This window comes from Candoia aspera, chromosome 2 (assembly GCF_035149785.1).
Source record: "Candoia aspera isolate rCanAsp1 chromosome 2, rCanAsp1.hap2, whole genome shotgun sequence".
Taxonomy (NCBI): domain Eukaryota; kingdom Metazoa; phylum Chordata; class Lepidosauria; order Squamata; family Boidae; genus Candoia; species Candoia aspera.
Window position 1 is genome coordinate 37891977 of NC_086154.1, and position 20663 is coordinate 37912639.

Here is a 20663-nt window from a genome sequence, read left to right on the forward strand (position 1 = left end):
CACCTAATTTTCCATGGGCTGAATGGCATGGTGCTAATTTCTGGCCCAGCTATCATAAAGGCTTCTTATAAAACCTCGGATGAGCTTGGAGAACTTTCATTCTGCATTCAAGTCCAGTATGTTTTTGTCTGCCGTGCTGTCAGAAAAGTGCTTAGCCGGCTCTTTCTCCGAAAATGCTTATTATTTGAAATTTGCATTGATGCCACACAATAAAACTGCAGATTAATTATTCAACTGCCTTATTTTCAAGAGGCAGAATGAGTGGAAAATTTAGTTGGGCTTTTTGGCATACCTTCCTTGTGACTAGCTTCATTTGATGAGATGCCTATACTGAAATGATATTTAATATTTCATCTGCATGCGAAAAGGCCAAATGTGCTTCACATTGTGCTTTAATGTATTCGTAACTTTACCCACTCTTCCACCACTGAATGAATGGTGGCATATATCCACTTTATCCTCAGAATATCCCAAGGAGATGGGCTAAAAGCAGTTAGGCCATGTCACTCACTCAACTGAGGGTGGTGAGCCTGTGTTGGAAGTCCAATATATTGATCAGTACAGCATTATTTTCTTGAATGTTTTGTTATGGCTGTCAGATAATTCTGATAAAAATAGATATTAGTCTATGTGTACTTCTGTTGTTGCGTATATATGTTGCTTTGTGTGTGATATGTGTACTTTTCTTGGAAGAGTGTAGAAATTGCCCCTTTTCTGTGAATGGAAGCTGCTGCTGAATCACCTTTCAATGGGTTTATATGCACTGCCCAGTTCTGCAGCTATTTCTGGAGGACAAAACTAGATACTGTATCTCTTATTAATCCACTCACCTTCAAAGCAATCTCAGGCCATATTTTTATGCTCTCCTTTCAAAGAATGCTTTTTTATGTTATGTCACCTGAAGGCACCTGTCTGTTTCAGATAGAATGCTTCAGTTTGTTGCAGGCTAATCTCAGCAGTTCATTGGCTATTTTGTAGACCCTTCATCTAAGCCAATACTTACCATGTTCTCTTATACCTTTTAGAGCTGCCTTTTACCATGACTGCTATAATAGCACAATGTTTATCACACTTGGTAAATAGAAGGTTGCTGGCCCATAAGTTATTTGAAATCTGAGTTTGAAACCCTATTATCTTGAGTGACTGGAAAAACAATGAAATGGTATACCACTGTACTTTTTTTCTAAAAAAAAGCATGAGGAGAAGTAGGAAGTTCAGGGAAATATTTTTTTAAAAAAATGTTTTCCAGTTTCTGAAGCATCAACCTTATATTTACAAGGCAAGAGTTCTTCCTATTGTGCTCTTACAGCATTTACAGTAAAAATAGCTCTGAAAGCCATGAGAAAGCAATAGGGCAGTAAAGTTAGACCGTTTTTAGCTGTTTGTGCCTATATATATGCACATTTTGATGCTTTAACTTGTATATATAAATTTAATTTAACATTATGTATTTGTGTGCATGCTTATCTATTTGATTGCTAAGAGTCAACAATGAATTAATGACACATAATCAAAAATGAATCAAAATTGTCTAATAGATATAGATGTAGGTATAGATGATATAAATATATACATATTTATGCATTTAAGAGTGTATATGTCCAGAAAAGCTCACCTATGGAAAGGAAAATGGTTGGTTATTGCTTTCTTGGACAGAAAAGCGGGAAGGCGTAGAACCAGGGGTATTGTCCAGTGAGAGATGTGGTAGCCTGTTGTCTAATAAGAGTATCTTGCAAACTCTTGTCAAAGAGTTGTAATCTGGGCAGAAATTTCTTAAACTGGTTTAGAGGCAAACTGGCATGAACACAGGACACAAGCAGTTTAAACAATACATAGGGATCTGCCCTTGGAATGGAAAATTCAGTCTACTTTAAATGATTGGAATAGCTATTTGCTAGTTAATTATTTAATTAGCTTTGAATAATTAAGAGGAACATCCGGCTGACATGGGCATTGCCAAGATGAAGTTTTCAGGCCTCTGGATGCAGTTTGCTGATTCTGATTCTGTCAAGGCAGTGTGCCTGCTCCTCCATTGAACTGAATACCCAACAACTTAATCCTGTCAAAGGGATAGCTGAATAATGCTGTAATAACTTCAAGGATGGCTTTCTTCCCTCACACCGGTTTAAACAGAATCTGTGGTATTAATGTACAGCGTTATTTACTATCATAAAAATCTGACTCAGTGTCATGCTCAAAACTGGTGATTATTTTTCTGACTGATGTTCATGTAGAATTTTTCTCAGTGCAATATGTCACAGTTGCCTTATTCTGAACCAAAATAATTATAGCACAAGGAACATTGGATAAGAAAAATACAGACTTGAAGTTACTTGGAGGAGGAGGAGGAGGAGGAGGAGGAGGAGGAGGAGGAGGAGGAGGAGGAGGAATTTATTACTCCATGCCAGGCAAATGCACATTATGAGGAAATAAATTCCATTGTTTCAGTTGGTGAGATGACTTCTGAAAAAGTGTGGTTCCCAGAAGCAGTGATGGAACCAGCCTCTCGAGGCATCTCTTTCTTCCAACAAGAAGAAAAGAAGCTGAGCCACCTGGAGATCATGACATTGGTCTGCTAATGTAGTAAAATGATAGAGCAAGTGCTTTGCATGCTGAAGGTCCATGCTTCCATTCCTGGGAACTCCAAATAGAGTATAAGTTTCCTATTTGAACTGCTAGAGAGCTGCTGCCTGTTGGAATAGACCATAGGTGCGAGATCTGGAGCTGGGGTGGGGGGGCACATGCCTCCTCCTTTGGTGGACAATTAAAATAAAACTTTAGTGTTTGGAATCCTGAAGAAGGTAGATGTGGTGGTAGAAGTGAAGTCAACTTATGATAGGACTTCAGAAATATAGTGCTTTCTACTCCGAACATATTATCTAGTAATACTGAGCTAGATGCACTGAAGCTATTTTTCTGTCATTATACATTTTGTTTACATTGAGACCAATACTCATTACAGAAGAATTTGAGCATTATTCTCCACTGTTTAAGTAGGCCAGTAAGTCTGGGATTGAGCCACTGGTTGAATTGGCAGTCAAATTAGAATTACTGTAGTTTATGTATTTCTGTTGGATCTTATGGAAATAGGCTGTCTGTCTTGTATATAACTTGAGTAAGATTCACATTCATTTAAAAAAAATGTTCACACAGTCAGTAGCAAGCAATCATATGAGAAACAATAACCAAATAAGAGATGCAGTGTGCAAGAAGTGTGAAGGAAGCAGGGTAAAACATTTGTAGCCCTGTAGTGGAGAGAGTGATATGCAGGCTTAAAAAGTAGCAACTGCATCAAAATTATTTTTAAAAATGAGGGAGATAAAATGTTCTTCAGAATCACATTCAAAATAGATAAACTGTTGTGAGAGAATATACAGCAGACAACTGCAGAATTCATGGTCAGGTTTTTAATAGTACAATCAATATTCCCTGTGCAATGTAATTGTGGACCCAAAGGAGTTTTAGAAGCTATTTCTTCTCAACACAGAAACATTCTGACAGAAACCAACAGGAATCAGTTCAGATATTGTGTCTAATTTCCATGATTCATGGACAATTTGTTTAAAGGACTGTATTCTAGTCCCCTAAATGCTGCAGTTCTGATGAGAACCAGGTTTAAACTTATGATTTTAAACAAAGCCATGCAAGATAGCAGCATAAAATACATTGATTTTTAAAATGCATTGAGAAAACTATGATCTCTTGAAAACCCTTCTCAAGTTGCTACCTCATGTATTTGTTACTACTTTGCCCAACAACCTTCTAGCTAGATAAACCAGCCAGGAACAATACATTCAAACATAAGAACAGAAGCAGTGCCCTGCTAGATTGGACCCCCGGCCCACCTAGTCCAACAGTTTGTTCTTACAGTGGCCAACCAACTGCACAAGAAAGCTCACTGGTTTCTCAGCAGATGGCCTTCAGAGGCAGTCACGCTGCTAATAGCCATTGATCTCCAGGACTTCCATGAATCGGTCCTACCCTGTTTTGAAGCCAGTGAAGAAGGTAGCCAGCATAACATCTTGCGTTAGTGAATTCCAAAGTTTGTTTATGCATTATGTTAAAAAATATTTTTTTCAGTACTAATTTTTTCAGGATTCAATTTCAGTGGATGACCTCCAGTTCTAGTACCAGTACTGTATCTGATCTGAACTTCATCCACTCCATTACTGATTTTAGGCATTTTATTAAATCCTTCTCTAAGACACCTCAGTTAAATTAAATGAGAAAGGTTTAATTTATATATGAACATTTCCTTACATCAAGGTACACACTGAACTACTATTTTCCTTTTCTGTACCAAGTTAATGGGTTCTAGGACCTCACCTAAGACTTTCCATATCTTTTTTTTTTCTCTATGCATCTTGGATTTATGTTAATTTAGTTAATGTTTATATATTAAAAAAATACAACAACCTAAGACTTTCAAGGACTACTTGAGTCCAGGGACCTCAGGATGTGCACTCCTCATATAGAGAAAAACTTCTTAACAATTTTCAGAAACAGAATTATCTACAGCAGCCTTTCTCTACTTTTTCTTTTGCCTATAGGAACCCTTGGAATATTTTTCAGGTCTCAGGGAACCTATGCATAGAAACTGAAAAAAAAATCATTATACAATTCACTTCTTATCTACATAATCTTCACTTTACAATATTTACAATAACAGCAAAGTGGCAGCCTGGCAACTGAGTCATGGCACATAAAACATCCCACCATTGTGAGTGCTAGCATTGTGCTGTGTGTGAAGTTCAAAAAATGGTGTTTGTTTTTTTCAATCACAATCTCTTGCAGAATCTTTATCAAGAACCTGTTGAAAAAGGCTGCACTAAAGTATAATTTCCTCCAATGCCATTTGCAGTAGATGGTCAAGAAGGTTACCACTGTTCATAATAGATGATCAAGGGGTGGCACATGATCTTTTATATGTACAGTATTTTCAGAAAGGACATGGTTGTCCTCAAGCTCTGAGCTGCCAAAAATGGTAAGATGGGGATAAATTTGACTTTTGCTATAATCAATAGTTCCTGTATTCTCAACATCTTCAGCCTTCATTTCAGGCAGGAAAATTGTTCTGGGGAGGAGTAGCTGATATTCTGTCAGCTTTCCAGATGCTTTCTTGATTGCCAAGCTCAACCAGGTAGTTCTTGGTTAGAAATCTCATTCATGTTCCAGACAAAGTGTGAAAAGCAACAGAAACAGTCTTGCATATAAGAACACACAAACACACACACACACACACACCAATATACATTGTATTCTTACTCCTTACAGACCAGAATTTAGATTTGAGAGAAAGGATCTAATTTTCTTTTTCAGCATAACAATTTTTGATACATTGCTGTGGTATGTATTGACTATGTCTTATTGACATATTCTTAATTTCATTATCAGTTTGAAGCCTAGGATTTAAAAAATAATTACAAGATTTAAATGCATAAGCCTGAGGATCTAAGTGATGAATATATTGTTGTCTATGAGGGTAAATATATCAAAAGTCTTTGAACTTCTATCTTAGTAACTGGAATTGGAAAACAATTAACAAGATAACAATAAATATGAGGACAATCCTCAACACTCATTCCTGTTATATCCATTGAACTCAAATTAGCTGTTAATAAACAGCTAAAGGGAACAACTGGAGCTGTATGGCGGGGAAACATTAGTTTCAGTCAATATGTGTTAATTAACACATAATTTTTGTACTGAATTTTATCTTAATTTTTATCTAAGCTTTGCAGGAATGATTTTGTATAAAACAAGAGATATTGTATAATGGTCCTTTGGTAAGGAAAGAGTTCTTACAGTATGTAAGAAAAACACCAGACATTCATACATATAGAGATGACATGGATTTTCATTACCTTATTTCAAAAAGCAAATTCTAGACTGCCAGCAGACAATGTAGCATGCCCCTTTTTCAGCCTGGATTGATAATTGCAATTGTCTACTGCAGTGTTTCTTAAACTTTTTTCTCTCAGGACACCTTCCAACATTTAAAAACTATGAAGAATCCCAAAAGAGCTTTTATTTGTTTGGGTTGCATTTATCGATGCTTACCATATTAAAAATTAAAATCGACTCATTCGCTGCTGCTACCACTTCCCATGATTATTTGATGGAATTATTAATATTGTATCACTTTTCAGCATAGGCTGGCAAATAATTTTGATTTTGAGGACCCTTGAGAGGGTCTTGGGGGACCCCCAGGTGTTCTAGGACCATACTTTAAGAAACACTCATCTACTGCAATTAGCTTTACATGGGGCTGCCTTTGAAGCCTATATCAGACACTGCAAATTATACAGAATGCAGCACCTGCCTATTGGCAGGTAACAGCTGCCAGTATCATATAACAGACTCCATGATTGCAGTGATCATTCTCAGTATTAAAAAAACCTGAATGTGCAAGAGAAATGGCTTTGCAAATATTTTATTTTCATGAACATCATAAACAGTGAATGGGTCAGAAGAATCTGTTACTTTATTTTGTGCAGTCCCTTTTAGCTAATCTCCATGCTACTTTATTCTGATCTCCTGCTTTCATGTTTTCAGGAAAAATAAAATGACATAACTGTTCCTAGCTTTTTCAGATTGTGCATGTCTTCTAATATTACATGAGATCATATATAAGACAGTGCCACTCACATGTCAGTTTTTTTCTCCATATCTTCTAGTTCACCTTTTGAAGATCTGGATATGATGCAGTAAGGATAGGGGGTGGGCCTGCCAAAAGCACTGAAAATTAAATCTGTCTATAAGCCATATTTCTTTATCTGCACCCTACATAGACAGAAGTGATTGTTCAATTAAAAAAAAGTTGTTCTTTAGTAAAGCTTCCCATCTGTCTGTCCGTCTGTCCATCCATCCATCTCTTTATTGTTGCTTCACATAATCTGGTTGAATAGAGCACAGGGAACTATTGGTGGCAAGGCAAACATAAATTCTTCAATTATGAATCTGCAGGAGGAGAACTGATTCCAGAATACATGTTTGAGAGACCTCACTTCTATCTATCTATCTATCTATCTATCTATCTATCTATCTATCTATCTATCTATCTATCTATCTATCTATCATCTATCTATCACCTATCTAGATTTGGGTGTACCTAGAGGCATCTGCAGAGCCCAAAATATTTGAAGAATGATAAAGCAAGCATTACTGTGTCAAAATACAATATCCACCCCTGACATAAATGTGATGTCATGACACGTATGTAAAAGGGCTGGAACTTGCATTGCAACACTGTGACTCTCATTTTGTCATTTCCACTCAGCACTTCCCCTGCAGTTGTCCATGGACATTCTAATGCAAAATCTCTGACGTACAAGTAATATCTGGCCCAGCTTTTGAATGTTACTTATGTGGTTTTGTCAGGGTATTCAAGTTTCTTTAAATTATGTATTTTTAAATATTACAAGCCATCCAGGGACTTTTTGGAGTTGTGCAGCCTCAAATCCAATCAATAAATCAACCTCACATGGATGGAAACACATTAGTCCTCATTTTTACTTCAGAGCAGGTAATATGACATGGATATGGAAGATATGAGACTTAGTTTTTTGTCATAGTCAGATCTCTTCCTGCCTGATTAAACTGGTTAATAGGTTCAGAATCTCTTCAGGGCAGCTGGCCCATTGAGATGATCTGCCTTTGGTGTCTCATGGACCTGAAGGATTCCATATGTCCTTGGGGAGTTTTTCAATGGACTGGCAGAGCTGTTGAGTATCTGACTGATTCCTGGAGCAAAGAAGCAACCAAGCCTCTTGATGTGATTGCTCCTGAGCAGTCTCCTACTGTTTCATGATCCCAGGGTTGGTCCGTGGTTTACAAGAGATAAAGATTAAGAGATAAAGTGTTAGAAAAGACACCAGAAGTGCCAGTGGAGGAAGTTAAAGTCCGCACCATAGCAGTAAGACCAAGAAAACATTCATATGTTTCCATTGTTATTGCATCAGTTGCCTTATTTACGGTTGGCCATTCTTTGTTAGGGAATGATGGGTGGGCGGGGCTACTTCCTGGTTGCTGTGACTTGTTAGTGCAATACTGTTCTCACCTATCATATAACTTTGACTGATGATTGGTACACTTTTATCTGGGATGGTTGTCCTCTTCCACCAAGCATGCAGTTTTAGGAGGGACGCACATGGAGCTCTATGGGAGGAAGAGGGCACCTGCCTAGCCAGCTAGATCAGCTGAATCAACCCTGGTGATCCATGGGGTTACAGATGTTGTAGTCAGATCACCCTCACATCCTAATGTCATCGATATTTGCCACAATCTTGAGTCTTCATGGGTAGGATCCAATGGTACCTGAAGTGGCATCTTCCAATGTTATGTGGGTCTTCCTTATGCCTCTTATGAAGTGGAGTAGGTGCTCCCTAGTATGACCTCTGCCATCTCCAGGCTTCATTTATGCCCCTATGGCTACTTCAGAGGGCTGAGGATATTGGATGACTTTGGTACAGTAAGTATTTGATATTTCATTGTAAGACAGGTGTTTCTTCTAAACTTGAAGGAAACAATGGTGTATCCCCTTCTCAGGAAGGCATCCCTGGATCTGACAATTTAAGATAACTGTTTGCCAGTCTCCAACCTTCCTATCTGAGAAAAAGTTGAGAAAGGAATGCGGTGTTAGTTACAGGACACCCTCAGAGAAATAGATTATCTGAGCCATTCATCTCCGCAAAGGATCGTTACCTTGTCGTGGTGCTGGAGCTTGAGCACCTCAATGATGCCATGAGCTAAACCGTGAAGGGCCACCCAAGACGGGAAGGTCATGACAGAGAGGTCAGACTAAATGCGATCCCTGGGGAAGGTAATGGCAACCCACCCCAGTATTCTTGCCGTGAAAACTAAATGGATCAGTACAACCAGAGATATGTCGGTATACCATCGGAAGATGAGACCCCCAGGTCGGAAGATGGTCAAAATGCTACTGGGGAGGAACAGAGGATGAGCTCAACTAGCCCCAGTCGTGATGACGCAGCTAGCTCAAAGCCGAAAGGACGGTTAGCGGCCGACGGTGCTGGTGGTGAACGGCGAATCCGATGTTCTAAGGATCAACACACCATTGGAACCTGGAATGTAAGATCTATGAGCCAGGGCAAATTGGATGTAGTTATTGGTGAGATGTCAAGATTAAAGATAGACATTCTGGGCGTCAGTGAACTGAAATGGACTGGAATGGGCCACTTCACATCAAATGACCACCAGATCTACTACTGTGGACAAGAGGACCACAGAAGAAATGGAGTAGCCTTCATAATTAATAGTAAAGTGGCTAAAGCAGTGCTTGGATACAACCCCAAAAACGACAGAATGATCTCAATTCGAATTCAGGGCAAGCCATCTAACATCACAGTGATCCAAATATACGCCCCAACCACAAATGCTGAAGAAGCTGAAGTAGAGCAGTTCTATGAGGATCTGCAGCACCTACTGGACAACACGCCTAAAAGAGATGTTATTTTCATCACAGGAGACTGGAATGCTAAGGTGGGCAGTCAAATGACACCTCGAATTACAGGTAAGTATGGCCTGGGAGAACAAAACGAAGCAGGACATAGGCTGATAGAATTTTGCCAAGACAATTCACTCTGCGTAACAAACACTCTCTTCCAACAACCTAAGAGACGGCTTTACACATGGACTTCACCAGATGGACAACACCGAAATCAGATTGATTACATCCTTTGCAGCCAAAGGTGGCGGACATCTGTACAGTCGGTAAAAACTAGGCCTGGAGTTGACTGTAGTTCAGACCATGAACTTCTTCTTGCACAATTTAGGATCAGACTAAAGAGATTAGGGAAGACCCACAGATCAGCTAGATATGAGCTCACGAATATTCCTCAGGAATATGCAGTGGAGGTGAAGAATAGATTTAAGGGACTGGACTTAGTAGATAGGGTCCCGGAAGAACTCTGGACAGAAGTTGGCAGCATTGTTCAGGAGGCGGCAACAAAATACATCCCAAAGAAAGAGAAAACCAAGAAGGCAAAATGGCTGTCTGCTGAGACACTAGAAGTAGCCCAAGAAAGAAGGAAAGCAAAAGGCAACAGCGATAGGGGGAGATATGCCCAATTAAATGCAAAATTCCAGAGGTTAGCCAGAAGAGATAAGGAATTATTTTTAAACAAGCAATGCGCGGAAGTGGAAGAAGACAATAGAATAGGAAGGACAAGAGACCTCTTCCAGAAAATTAGAAACATTGGAGGTAAATTCCAGGCAAAAATGGGTATGATCAAAAACAAAGATGGCAAGGACCTAACAGAAGAGGAAGAGATCAAGAAAAGGTGGCAAGAATATACAGAAGACCTGTATAGGAAGGATAACAATATCGGGGATAGCTTTGACGGTGTGGTCAGTGAGCTAGAGCCAGACATCCTGGAGAGTGAGGTTGAGTGGGCCTTAAGAAGCATTGCTAATAACAAGGCAGCAGGAGAAGACGGCATCCCAGCTGAACTGTTCAAAATCTTGCAAGATGATGCTGTCAAGGTAATGCATGCTATATGCCAGCAAATTTGGAAAACACAAGAATGGCCATCAGATTGGAAAAAATCAACTTATATCCCCATACCAAAAAAGGGAAACACTAAAGAATGTTCAAACTATCGAACAGTGGCACTCATTTCACATGCCAGTAAGGTAATGCTCAAGATCCTGCAAGGTAGACTTCAGCAGTTCATGGAGCGAGAATTGCCAGATGTACAGGCTGGGTTTAGAAAAGGCAGAGGAACTAGAGACCAAATTGCCAATATCCGCTGGATAATGGAAAAAGCCAGGGAGTTTCAGAAAAACATCTATTTCTGTTTTATTGACTATTCTAAAGCCTTTGACTGTGTGGACCATAACAAATTGTGGCAAGTTCTTAGTGGTATGGGGATACCAAGTCATCTTGTATGCCTCCTGAAGAATCTGTATAACGACCAAGTAGCAACAGTAAGAACAGACCACGGAACAACGGACTGGTTTAAGATTGGGAAAGGAGTACGGCAGGGCTGTATACTCTCACCCTACCTATTCAACTTGTATGCAGAACACATCATGCGACAAGCTGGTCTTGAGGAATCCAAGGCTGGAGTTAAAATCTCTGGAAGAAACATTAACAATCTCAGATATGCAGATGATACCACTTTGATGGCTGAAAGTGAAGAGGAACTGAGGAGCCTTATGATGAAGGTGAAAGAAGAAAGTGCAAAAGCTGGCTTGCAGCTAAACCTCAAAAAAACCAAGATTATGGCAACCAGCTTGATTGATAACTGGCAAATAGAGGGAGAAAATGTAGAAGCAGTGAAAGACTTTGTATTCCTAGGTGCAAAGATTACTGCAGATGCTGACTGCAGTCAGGAAATCAGAAGACGCTTAATCCTTGGGAGAAGAGCTATGACAAATCTCGATAAAATAGTTAAGAGCAGAGACATCACACTGACAACAAAGGCCCGCATAGTTAAAGCAATGGTGTTCCCTGTAGTAACATATGGCTGCGAGAGCTGGACCATAAGGAAGGCTGAGCGAAGGAAGATCGATGCTTTTGAACTGTGGTGTTGGAGGAAAATTCTGAGAGTGCCTTGGACTGCAAGAAGATCAAACCAGTCCATCCTCCAGGAAATAAAGCCAGACTGCTCACTTGAGGGAATGATATTAAAGGCAAAACTGAAATACTTTGGCCACATAATGAGAAGACAGGACACCCTGGAGAAGATGCTGATGCTAGGGAGAGTGGAAGGCAAAAGGAAGAGGGGCCGACCAAGGGCAAGATGGATGGATGATATTCTAGAGGTGACGGACTCGTCCCTGGGGGAGCTGGGGATGTTGACGACCGACAGGAAGCTCTGGCGTGGGCTGGTCCATGAAGTCACGAAGAGTCGGAAGCGACTAAACGAATAAACAACAAAAGCCATTCATGGAATGGAAACAGCAGTGATCAGTCTGGTTGATGACCTTCATTGGGACCTGGATGTGGGAAGTATGCTACTCTTCATCCTTTTGGACCTCTCAGAGACATCCTATACCATAGAACATGGTATCTTCTTGAACTACCTGCAAGGGTTGGAAGTCAGGGCCACTGTGTTTCTATGGTTCTGTTCTTTCCTGAGTGAATGGAACCTGTTTGTGGCACTGGAGGGGGAAAGAAACTTCAGTGGACTCTCCCTTGTGGGGCTCTGTAGTATTAAATTATTTTCCTCTGCTTAATATCTACAGGTAGTCCTTGCTTACTGATCATTCATTCAGTGACTGTTCAAAGTTACAACAGCACTGAAAAAGGAGACTTATGACTGGTCCTCAAAGTTACGGCCATCACAGCACACCTGAGGTCATTTGATCACAATCTGGGCACTTTGCAACTGGCTCTCACTTACAACAGTTGCAGCATCCCACAGTCATGTGATCACTATTTGAGACCTTCCCTGCCAGCTTCCCATAAGCAAGTCAATGGGAATGCTGGCAGGAAAGCTCACAAGTTGCTCCAGTAAGTTGCTCACACCCTCCCCTGCCTCACAGCAGCCACCCTGGCCCTACCATGCTCACGCCGCACCTCACAGGCCATTCATGCACCTTCCCCTGCCCAGCAGCAGCCACCTCCGATTCCACTGCTCTTGCACGAGGCACAGCATGCCTACCGGCCTGCCACTGGATCTCGCTTAACACCCCGTGATCCTCTCCTAACAATGGCAATGGGGAGTTCTGGGAGTGTCATCACAAAGAAATTCAAGTCCCAATTATCATAATTAACTGAGGACTATCTGTATATGAAATTGTTTGGGGGATACCTTTGAGTCAGTGTTGACTCCTGGCAACTTCCTGGACAAGTCCTTCTAGTTTTCTTGGCAAATGAAATTGTTTAGGGAAGTAAAATTGTTTAAAGTTAGATACCAGCAGCATGCCAATGACACTCAGCTATATTTTCTACAGTCTATGGTAGAGATGCTGTAGAAGGCTTGAACTGGTGCTTGAAAGCTGTTGGATGGTATAAAAAAGCTTGATTTCTAGCAAGATGGAGTTACAGTTTGTGCAGAAAAACTCTCTATTGGTTCCAGTGATAACTCTGAATGCAATGCCACTCCCCCTGAAACAGCAGATCTGTAACTTGGGGGTCCTTGTGGACTCACAACATCAACTATATAGGCAGGTTGAACAGTGGCCAGGGTGGACCTTTATCCAGCTCCAGCTAGTGTGGTCCTACTTCAAATGGAAAGCTCCATCCATGGTGACTTGTACTTATAACTATTTGCCTGGATTACTGCAATGTATTCTGCATGGGGCTGCCTTTGAAGACCACTCAGAAACTGTAATTAGTTTGAAATGCAGCAGCTCAAATATTGTTGAATCACATAACACCAGTTTTATGGTCACTACTTTGGTTACCAATAGTTTCCATGTATAATTCAAAATGCTGCTTTTAACTGATAAAGCTTATATGGCTTGGCACTGAAGTACCTAGAGAACCACATAAAAGAAGTGTGCATGATTCCAGTGCAATCATCAGATCTATATCTTTTGATGGTTCTCTAGGCTCATCAATGAAGGAAGTGGCACTTTTTGATTTCAACCTCCATATTATGAAGTGGGGTCCCTTTTGAAGTCAGTCAAGAACCCACATTGCTGGCCTTCAGGAACTACTGAAGAATGAATTGGTCTGGAACAAGACTGCTGCTGACCTTTAAGGTGCCTTTGTGCAAAACGTTTTTTGCTGCCAAAGTGTCAAGTCACATCACGTGGCAGCTGCAGCTCCCCAGTGCTTTGTTCTCCCTTTTCTTCTACAGCACGTGCACAGAGATGCAGAGTAGAAATTGGATAGGCTTCTTCCCCCAGCCTGGATATGGCACTGGTCTATTACTATTCCCATGATTTGGTGTCCCCCATGTCATGGTGCCTTTGTGCAGTGCACAACTTGCACACCTGCTTGTGGTGGGCCTGGTCTAGACAGCATTTGGGGAGTGAAATTGTCACCATTGTGTTTATTTGCATTACCGTATTTTGCACTGATTTCATGTTTTTGGTATGTTTTATGTTTCTGTGATATGATTTCTGGGAGTCACTTTGGAGTCAGGCAATCGAAATCAATTACTCAATCACTTAATCAATTAGCATATGCGTATACTTTTCTATTCAGTGCTTCAAGTTATGCTATGCAATAACTTGCTATGCATATATTAAAGTTCTTCTATATGTCTGGTTACTGATATTTCCTGATCTAATGTAAAATGAGCTGACTGCCATATGTCAGGACTACCATAACTACCAGATGTTACCCTAATGCCATGGTGGAGTGGGGAGGCAAAGTAACTACTTTGGGAATATTTCATGTAGGCAATACATTACCTTTTGTCTGCTGGACTGACACTAGATTAGATTAATTGTATCCATCCATCCATCCAAATTATATGGCTGCCCATCTCAAATTCATGACTCTGGGTGGCTAACAAGAATTAAAACTATATAAAAACAAGGAACGGTATAAAAACCATACAAGTACAATCAGCAGCCATGGCACAAAGAACAGCAACAGCAATTAACACAGCTACTGCATAAACTCTACCACACATCCAATTCCCCAAGCTCAGTGGCAGAACCAGATCTTTAAGGCCTTTCAAAAAGCCAGCAGGGTTAGGGCCAATCTAAGCTCCAGGGGAATGATGTTCCAAAAGGCAGGCACCAGGACAAAAAAGGCTCCCTTCCTGGGCCTCACCAGAAGACATTCCCTAGGAGATGGGACCCAAAGTGTGCCTCTCCTGCCAGATCTGATGGGATATGTAGACATAATTAATAAGCACCTAGTAAATTGAGCAATAATTGTTAAAATGCATTTTAGAGGTATCCATCTGACCATTTTTCCATTGTTGCTTGGAATGTGCAGTACAACTTCAACTCACTAGGTTTCATTTTGCCCACAGTGAATAATCCCTTGTTATTTTGAAACAAATACATGGCCTATTTATACAGAAAAGAACAAACCAGTTTGTGTTCCAGTTACTGTCTTTGTTAGTACAGCCAGACTGCATTATAAAGTGACTTAGAAAAAAAGTCTGCACGCATAAAGACAAATAATTTCTCATTCTAAAACAGCATATTCAGTTCATGGTTAGGTCTGAGGAAATTTGAACATCTATCAATCATCTTTTCACTGCTGTTCAATATAAATGTGTAGCATTGGTAAATGGTCCTCAGTGGAGTTCAGTATTTAATATGTAATAGGGTATTTCAGGGAGAAGATGAAAAAATTGGACCAGTCTCAATTTGTCTGAGACTAGCATAGGCAGGAACTATACTAACTAGATAACTTTGTTTGAAAATAAAGCTGGAATCCTTCATGGGCTTGCTTGAAATTGCCAAATTAAAATAGCATTTTTAATAGAAATACAGTATATGGGCGGGGGGAGATTCAAATCATACTATCCAGCTATGTTGCTGTTATTCAACTCTTTCCAGTGAAAAGAAACAGTGTGGGCCAGGATTCCTGAAAGCCAGTGTGAACATATGTCACTGTGCATGCATAACATCAAAACATGCTGCCAGTAAGAGGGGATGGGGAGCAGATACATCAGCAATGGCAAATAATTCATTCAAGATGTGGAAAGAAGTTATCAAGGCCTCTTTCAAGAAGGCTTTAAGAGTCACCCTTGTTCAGGCTTCACTGTTCATTAAACTATGGCCACACTTCAAGCAAACTCTATGAAATGGGTTCTTCATATTCTAAAAAATTATGCCTGGCTATCCAAGTGTTTGCTTTGTGGTCACAAAGTAAGAATACTATAATAATGCAAGTGATGATAGGAGAAAATGCATTGTTTAAATTATGTGGGTTTCCAACTAAAACTATTTTCATACTATTTCCCTATGGTAATAACCTTTATTTCCTTTATTATTTGCTTCTTCATGAAATTTTGATTTCTATTTCTTTCTTCCTCAGCAACAGTTCTCATTTTCTTCCTGGCTGATTAACATTGCTATGATCTTTTTTTTACTCTAATAGATTCATATTTATTATTTTTTGTTAATCAACTCACCAATCCACTAGGCCTTCTTGATAATTACTTCCAGATAACCAGTCCTATTTACTCTTTTACTCTTAGATGGATGAAATGCAGTGGGGCAAAGGTGTGAAGAAAACCCCTTCTTCTGTCTGCAGTCTTCCCTGTAAACCAGGAGAACGAAAAAGGATTTTGAAAGGGATGAGCTGCTGTTGGCAATGTGAACTGTGCGATGGATACCAGTACCAGTTTGACGAAGTGAGCTGTAAGCTGTGCTCCTACAATCAACGGCCGAATGAGAATCGCACTGGATGTAGTCCTATCCCTATTGTCAAGCTGGAGTGGCATTCGCCATGGGCAGTCATCCCAGTCTTTCTGGCCATGCTTGGAATTATTGCCACCATATTTGTTATGGCAACCTTCATTAGGTACAATGATACTCCTATCGTGAGAGCTTCTGGAAGGGAACTTAGCTATGTTTTGTTGACAGGAATATTTCTGTGTTATATCATCACTTTTTTAATGATTGCCAAACCAGATGTTGCTGTGTGTTCTTTCCGGCGTATCTTCCTGGGATTGGGAATGTGCATAAGTTATGCTGCTCTGTTGACTAAAACAAACCGCATCTATCGCATCTTTGAACAGGGCAAAAAATCAGTGACAGCACCCAGGCTTATTAGCCCAACATCGCAATTAGCAATCACATCAAGTTTGATATCGGTACAACTTCTTGGGGTTTTCATTTGGTTTGCTGTTGATCCACCAAACAGTATTATAGATTATGATGAACATAAGTCTATGGAACCAGATCAAGCCAGAGGCGTTCTCAAATGTGACATTACGGATCTACAAATAATATGCTCGTTGGGGTATAGCATTCTCCTCATGGTTACATGTACTGTTTATGCCATCAAGACTCGGGGTGTCCCAGAGAATTTTAATGAAGCCAAACCCATTGGATTCACTATGTACACTACATGTATAGTATGGCTTGCCTTCATTCCAATATTTTTTTGCACTTCCCAAGCAGCTGAAAAGGTAGGTGAAAATCAAGTAATTTATAAAATCATTATGTTTTAAAATATGAAGGTATGTTGAAACAGCCTTCAGGATATGGGAAAAAGTGTTTGGACAAAAATGCTTGGTAAATGCTTCTGCTATACAAAATGGTGGTGGTGGTGTTTTTCCTGTAGTTAGGTGAAGGAAATGGTGATAATGGTGATCAATAAAGTGGTGAATAATCACTAAGAATCACTTAATCCATTAGGTCCCTGGTTGTATCTGTTTCAGCCAAACCTAGAATGTAGCTATTATTTCAGTATGAGAGGCAGTGTGTAGTTTAATCAGCTTTGTTTGCAGAACATATTCTTACTGTCTGTCAAAAATCATTTTGCTCAGACCCACATTTTTCAGCTCAGACAAAGGGAGAGCATAAGGTTGCTTATAGCTATGGTATCAGTTTCTCAAATATTAAGTAAATAGTAACAACCATTGCTGAAATTATACATAGTGAATCAGCCTTATTAATATGAATCAAGCATACCTAACAGTAAGTGTTAACATCCAGCAACCTCTTGTTGCTGCAAAAAATACTGTGTTGCATTTCTGGGTTGAATAAAAAGAAGGTTAGTTTATGCTAATTTTAAGTTATACCAATTGCATTCCAAGGCTAACGGTTTAGATCTTCATGGGATCTTACACAGATAAAAACAGTAGTAATACATGGATGCAGTGAACAAGCATAGCCAAGCATAATAATTTCTACTTTGACTGCAGCAATTTTAAATAAATAATTGCATTAGAAATGTATTAAATGAACAAATAAATGGTTAACTGTAAATAAATGTCCAGGAAATTAAAAGAGATGAAGAACTAGGCAGGCAGAGGCTGAACAGAACCGTGACCAACCATATGTCATTGTTGAATTGAACTGTCCTGACAGTTTCAGTTTTTCACTGCAAAATTTACATATGATGTATTAGAATATGGGTTTCGGTAATATTCCTTATTCTTCTCACTCCTTCTTTTGTGATGAATTTCAAGAAATAAAACCAAGAGGCATATTAAAGTATTTTGTATCTCCCAAATCTGAAACTAGGAACTGGGAATGATGTAGTTTCTCACTAGATGTCATATGTTCAATGTAATGCCTTCTACAAGTAACTGCAAGTACAATGTAAACATGTGCAAGGAGAATGTCTTCTTTTGAGTACAGCTGTAAATATGAAGGGTACCATTCGCCTTATACCATACACATATACTGTATGTGAAGGCCTTCTCCCTGTCCTTTACATTCACACGTAGCTACATTCAATGTGCAGCACTGGAAATGAAGGCCCACAACAATTGTGCTCCAAGAGGCAAGGAGAAGTTAGGTGCTGAATACATGTGATATGGGGTGTGCATATTACAGGGTTACAAAAAATGTCATAGCCTCTTTCTGATTCTCTACCAATATGAATTAAATAACAACATGCAGGCAACGGAAATCATGCTCTCTCCTATTTGATTCATATTTCCCAATTTAAATTAAATAGAATTGGAATCTGTCCAGTGAGGACCATGGAACCGTTCAAGACCCCATCAATATCTAGTGGGCCAAAACTAGGGAATGAGAGCATCCTTTAAAAAGTACAGTGAGTCCCATCCAATATTGCTTACTTCTGGAGGTCATTCCAATACTCTGGAGCATGTTTGGGAAGAAGTTATTCTCCTGATGATTTCCCCTCTTGACAAGCAGCATTAAATACAACCCCATGTCTGTTGCTGTACATTTAGTAGCTTGCTTAATGTCCCTAGATAATCTTCTTCTTCTCTGCTTTTATACAAGATTAAGCTGCTAATTTTGTTTCTCTGTCAGCCTCCAGGTCCAATTAGTAGCGTGGGGGAGGGATATCTACTTTGTACTGAGTCTGTTATATCTCAGTGAGAGAAAATTGTGCAACTTACTTGAACAACATTGGTATTGTTCATTTTGTGCACAGAGTTATAAAGTATTGTTTGATGCTCAACCAAAACTATTTTGCAGTCAATTTACTACACTGAACATTGTCTTATCCCAATAGCTCTAGTTCTATGGTTTGTGTGCTGAGCATGTATTTGATTTCAACCAGCACCTAGTAGAGAGGTAGCGATAGAAGCAAAGCATATTTTGTTCAAATTAACACATGTCACATAGAAACAGATGACCCTCTTCTTAAATGCACTGATCCATCCTCCTTCAAAAGCAATGTAATTATCTCTTTATCTGCACTTCTGCAGTTTAAGTGCACATCTTTTTGACTCCAAAATTAAATTTTTGATCATGCTCCAATAACACTATCAATTATTGTAAGAAAAAAAATGTCCTTCCCCCCCCCCAAGATTTTGCTTAAAGGAATCACCTTTTTTTTTTTAAAGCAGATAAAAACAATATTTGAATAGTTTTTAAAATAACAGTTTGGTGGCCTTTAATGTACAGTATTATTATTAAAGGTTGCATTATTGGATATGCTTCATGGAAAAGCAATAAAAAATATAAATAAGAAAGTTTGAGAAATAAAGTTAAGCAACTGTTGAGTACATACTGTATGCAACACAACCTACACTAGAACTGTATAAAGCTTTTCTGTCTGCTAAATTAGAACTTAATTCCTTCTGTGTGCATGATACTGAATATTCATTGAACTGCATAAAACAAATATATTAGGAACAGGGGGAAAATATGTTAAATTATTGGTCCCTAAAATGAAACAGTAAGAATGAATAATATTTATAATCTTAAGGATGGTTAGGGCAAAGCATATATAATATAATTATTAGATGCTTTATATCCTAACTCTCTCTCTCTCTCTCCACACACACACACACACACACACACACAAACATGAAATACAACTGTAAAATGTTGAGTCAAAGGTTACTGGGGAAGAAATTAATCATTTTTTAACAATATAGCTCTTCTGAAGATTACACATGGCTAAGTTTTTTATCTAGCTGCATCTTTGTCACTTCAGGGCAGAATAGATACTATTAAATCTATGAAAAGAGAAAAAGCTGCCAGTACAATGACTACCCTATTAATTGGCATAAAAAACACAAAGATTTTTTTGTTTGCTTCTATACTATTGGAGGTTTATAATGGTGCATTTTTGAGTAACACTTTTCTATCTTTAATAAGGTTTTTAAAACAATGTTTTAGAGGTTTTGAAGGTTTTGAAGGCTGCTGATTGCTATTGAAAGGTTTTGAAGGCTGCTGGTTGCTATTGTCCAATTTTCTTGTTGATAGTTGATGCCAAAATTATGACAGCAACCCTGGCACATGGACCATAGCCAATATGGCCTTTTAATTGTCCATCCTGTGCTATCTAAATTCATAAAAGGGCAACAAGCCTCAGATTTATTTATTTATTTTATTTTATTTTATTTTATTTAATGCTCCATCCATCTCACTGTATAAATGACTCTAGGCAGCTTACAAGTAAAAACAGAATGAAAAATCTTACAAAAAATATACAAAGTTAAAAGACGGAGAAAGCATACTCAACCCACCAACAACCCCTAGGGCTGCATACAACTATTGGATCCCCAGGCTAGCTGGCGGAGCTAGGTCTTACCGCTGTTCTGGAAGGCTTGAAGAGTGGGGGCCAACCTCACTTCTGGGGGCAGGATGTTCCACAGGGTGGGTCAATGGCAGAAAAGGCT

At 39.3% G+C, this 20663-nt stretch overlaps 1 protein-coding gene across 3 annotated transcripts in view; it reads left to right on the plus strand.

Moving 5' to 3' along the window:
- GRM7 (glutamate metabotropic receptor 7) overlaps positions 1 to 20663 on the plus strand; it is a 354665-nt gene that overhangs the window by 238675 nt on the left and 95327 nt on the right. For all 3 annotated transcript variants that reach the window (XM_063291614.1, XM_063291615.1, XM_063291616.1), the window contains exon 8: positions 16083 to 17018. In XM_063291614.1, the coding sequence (XP_063147684.1) occupies positions 16083 to 17018 (936 nt within the window). The remainder of the gene's footprint in view (positions 1 to 16082; positions 17019 to 20663) is intronic.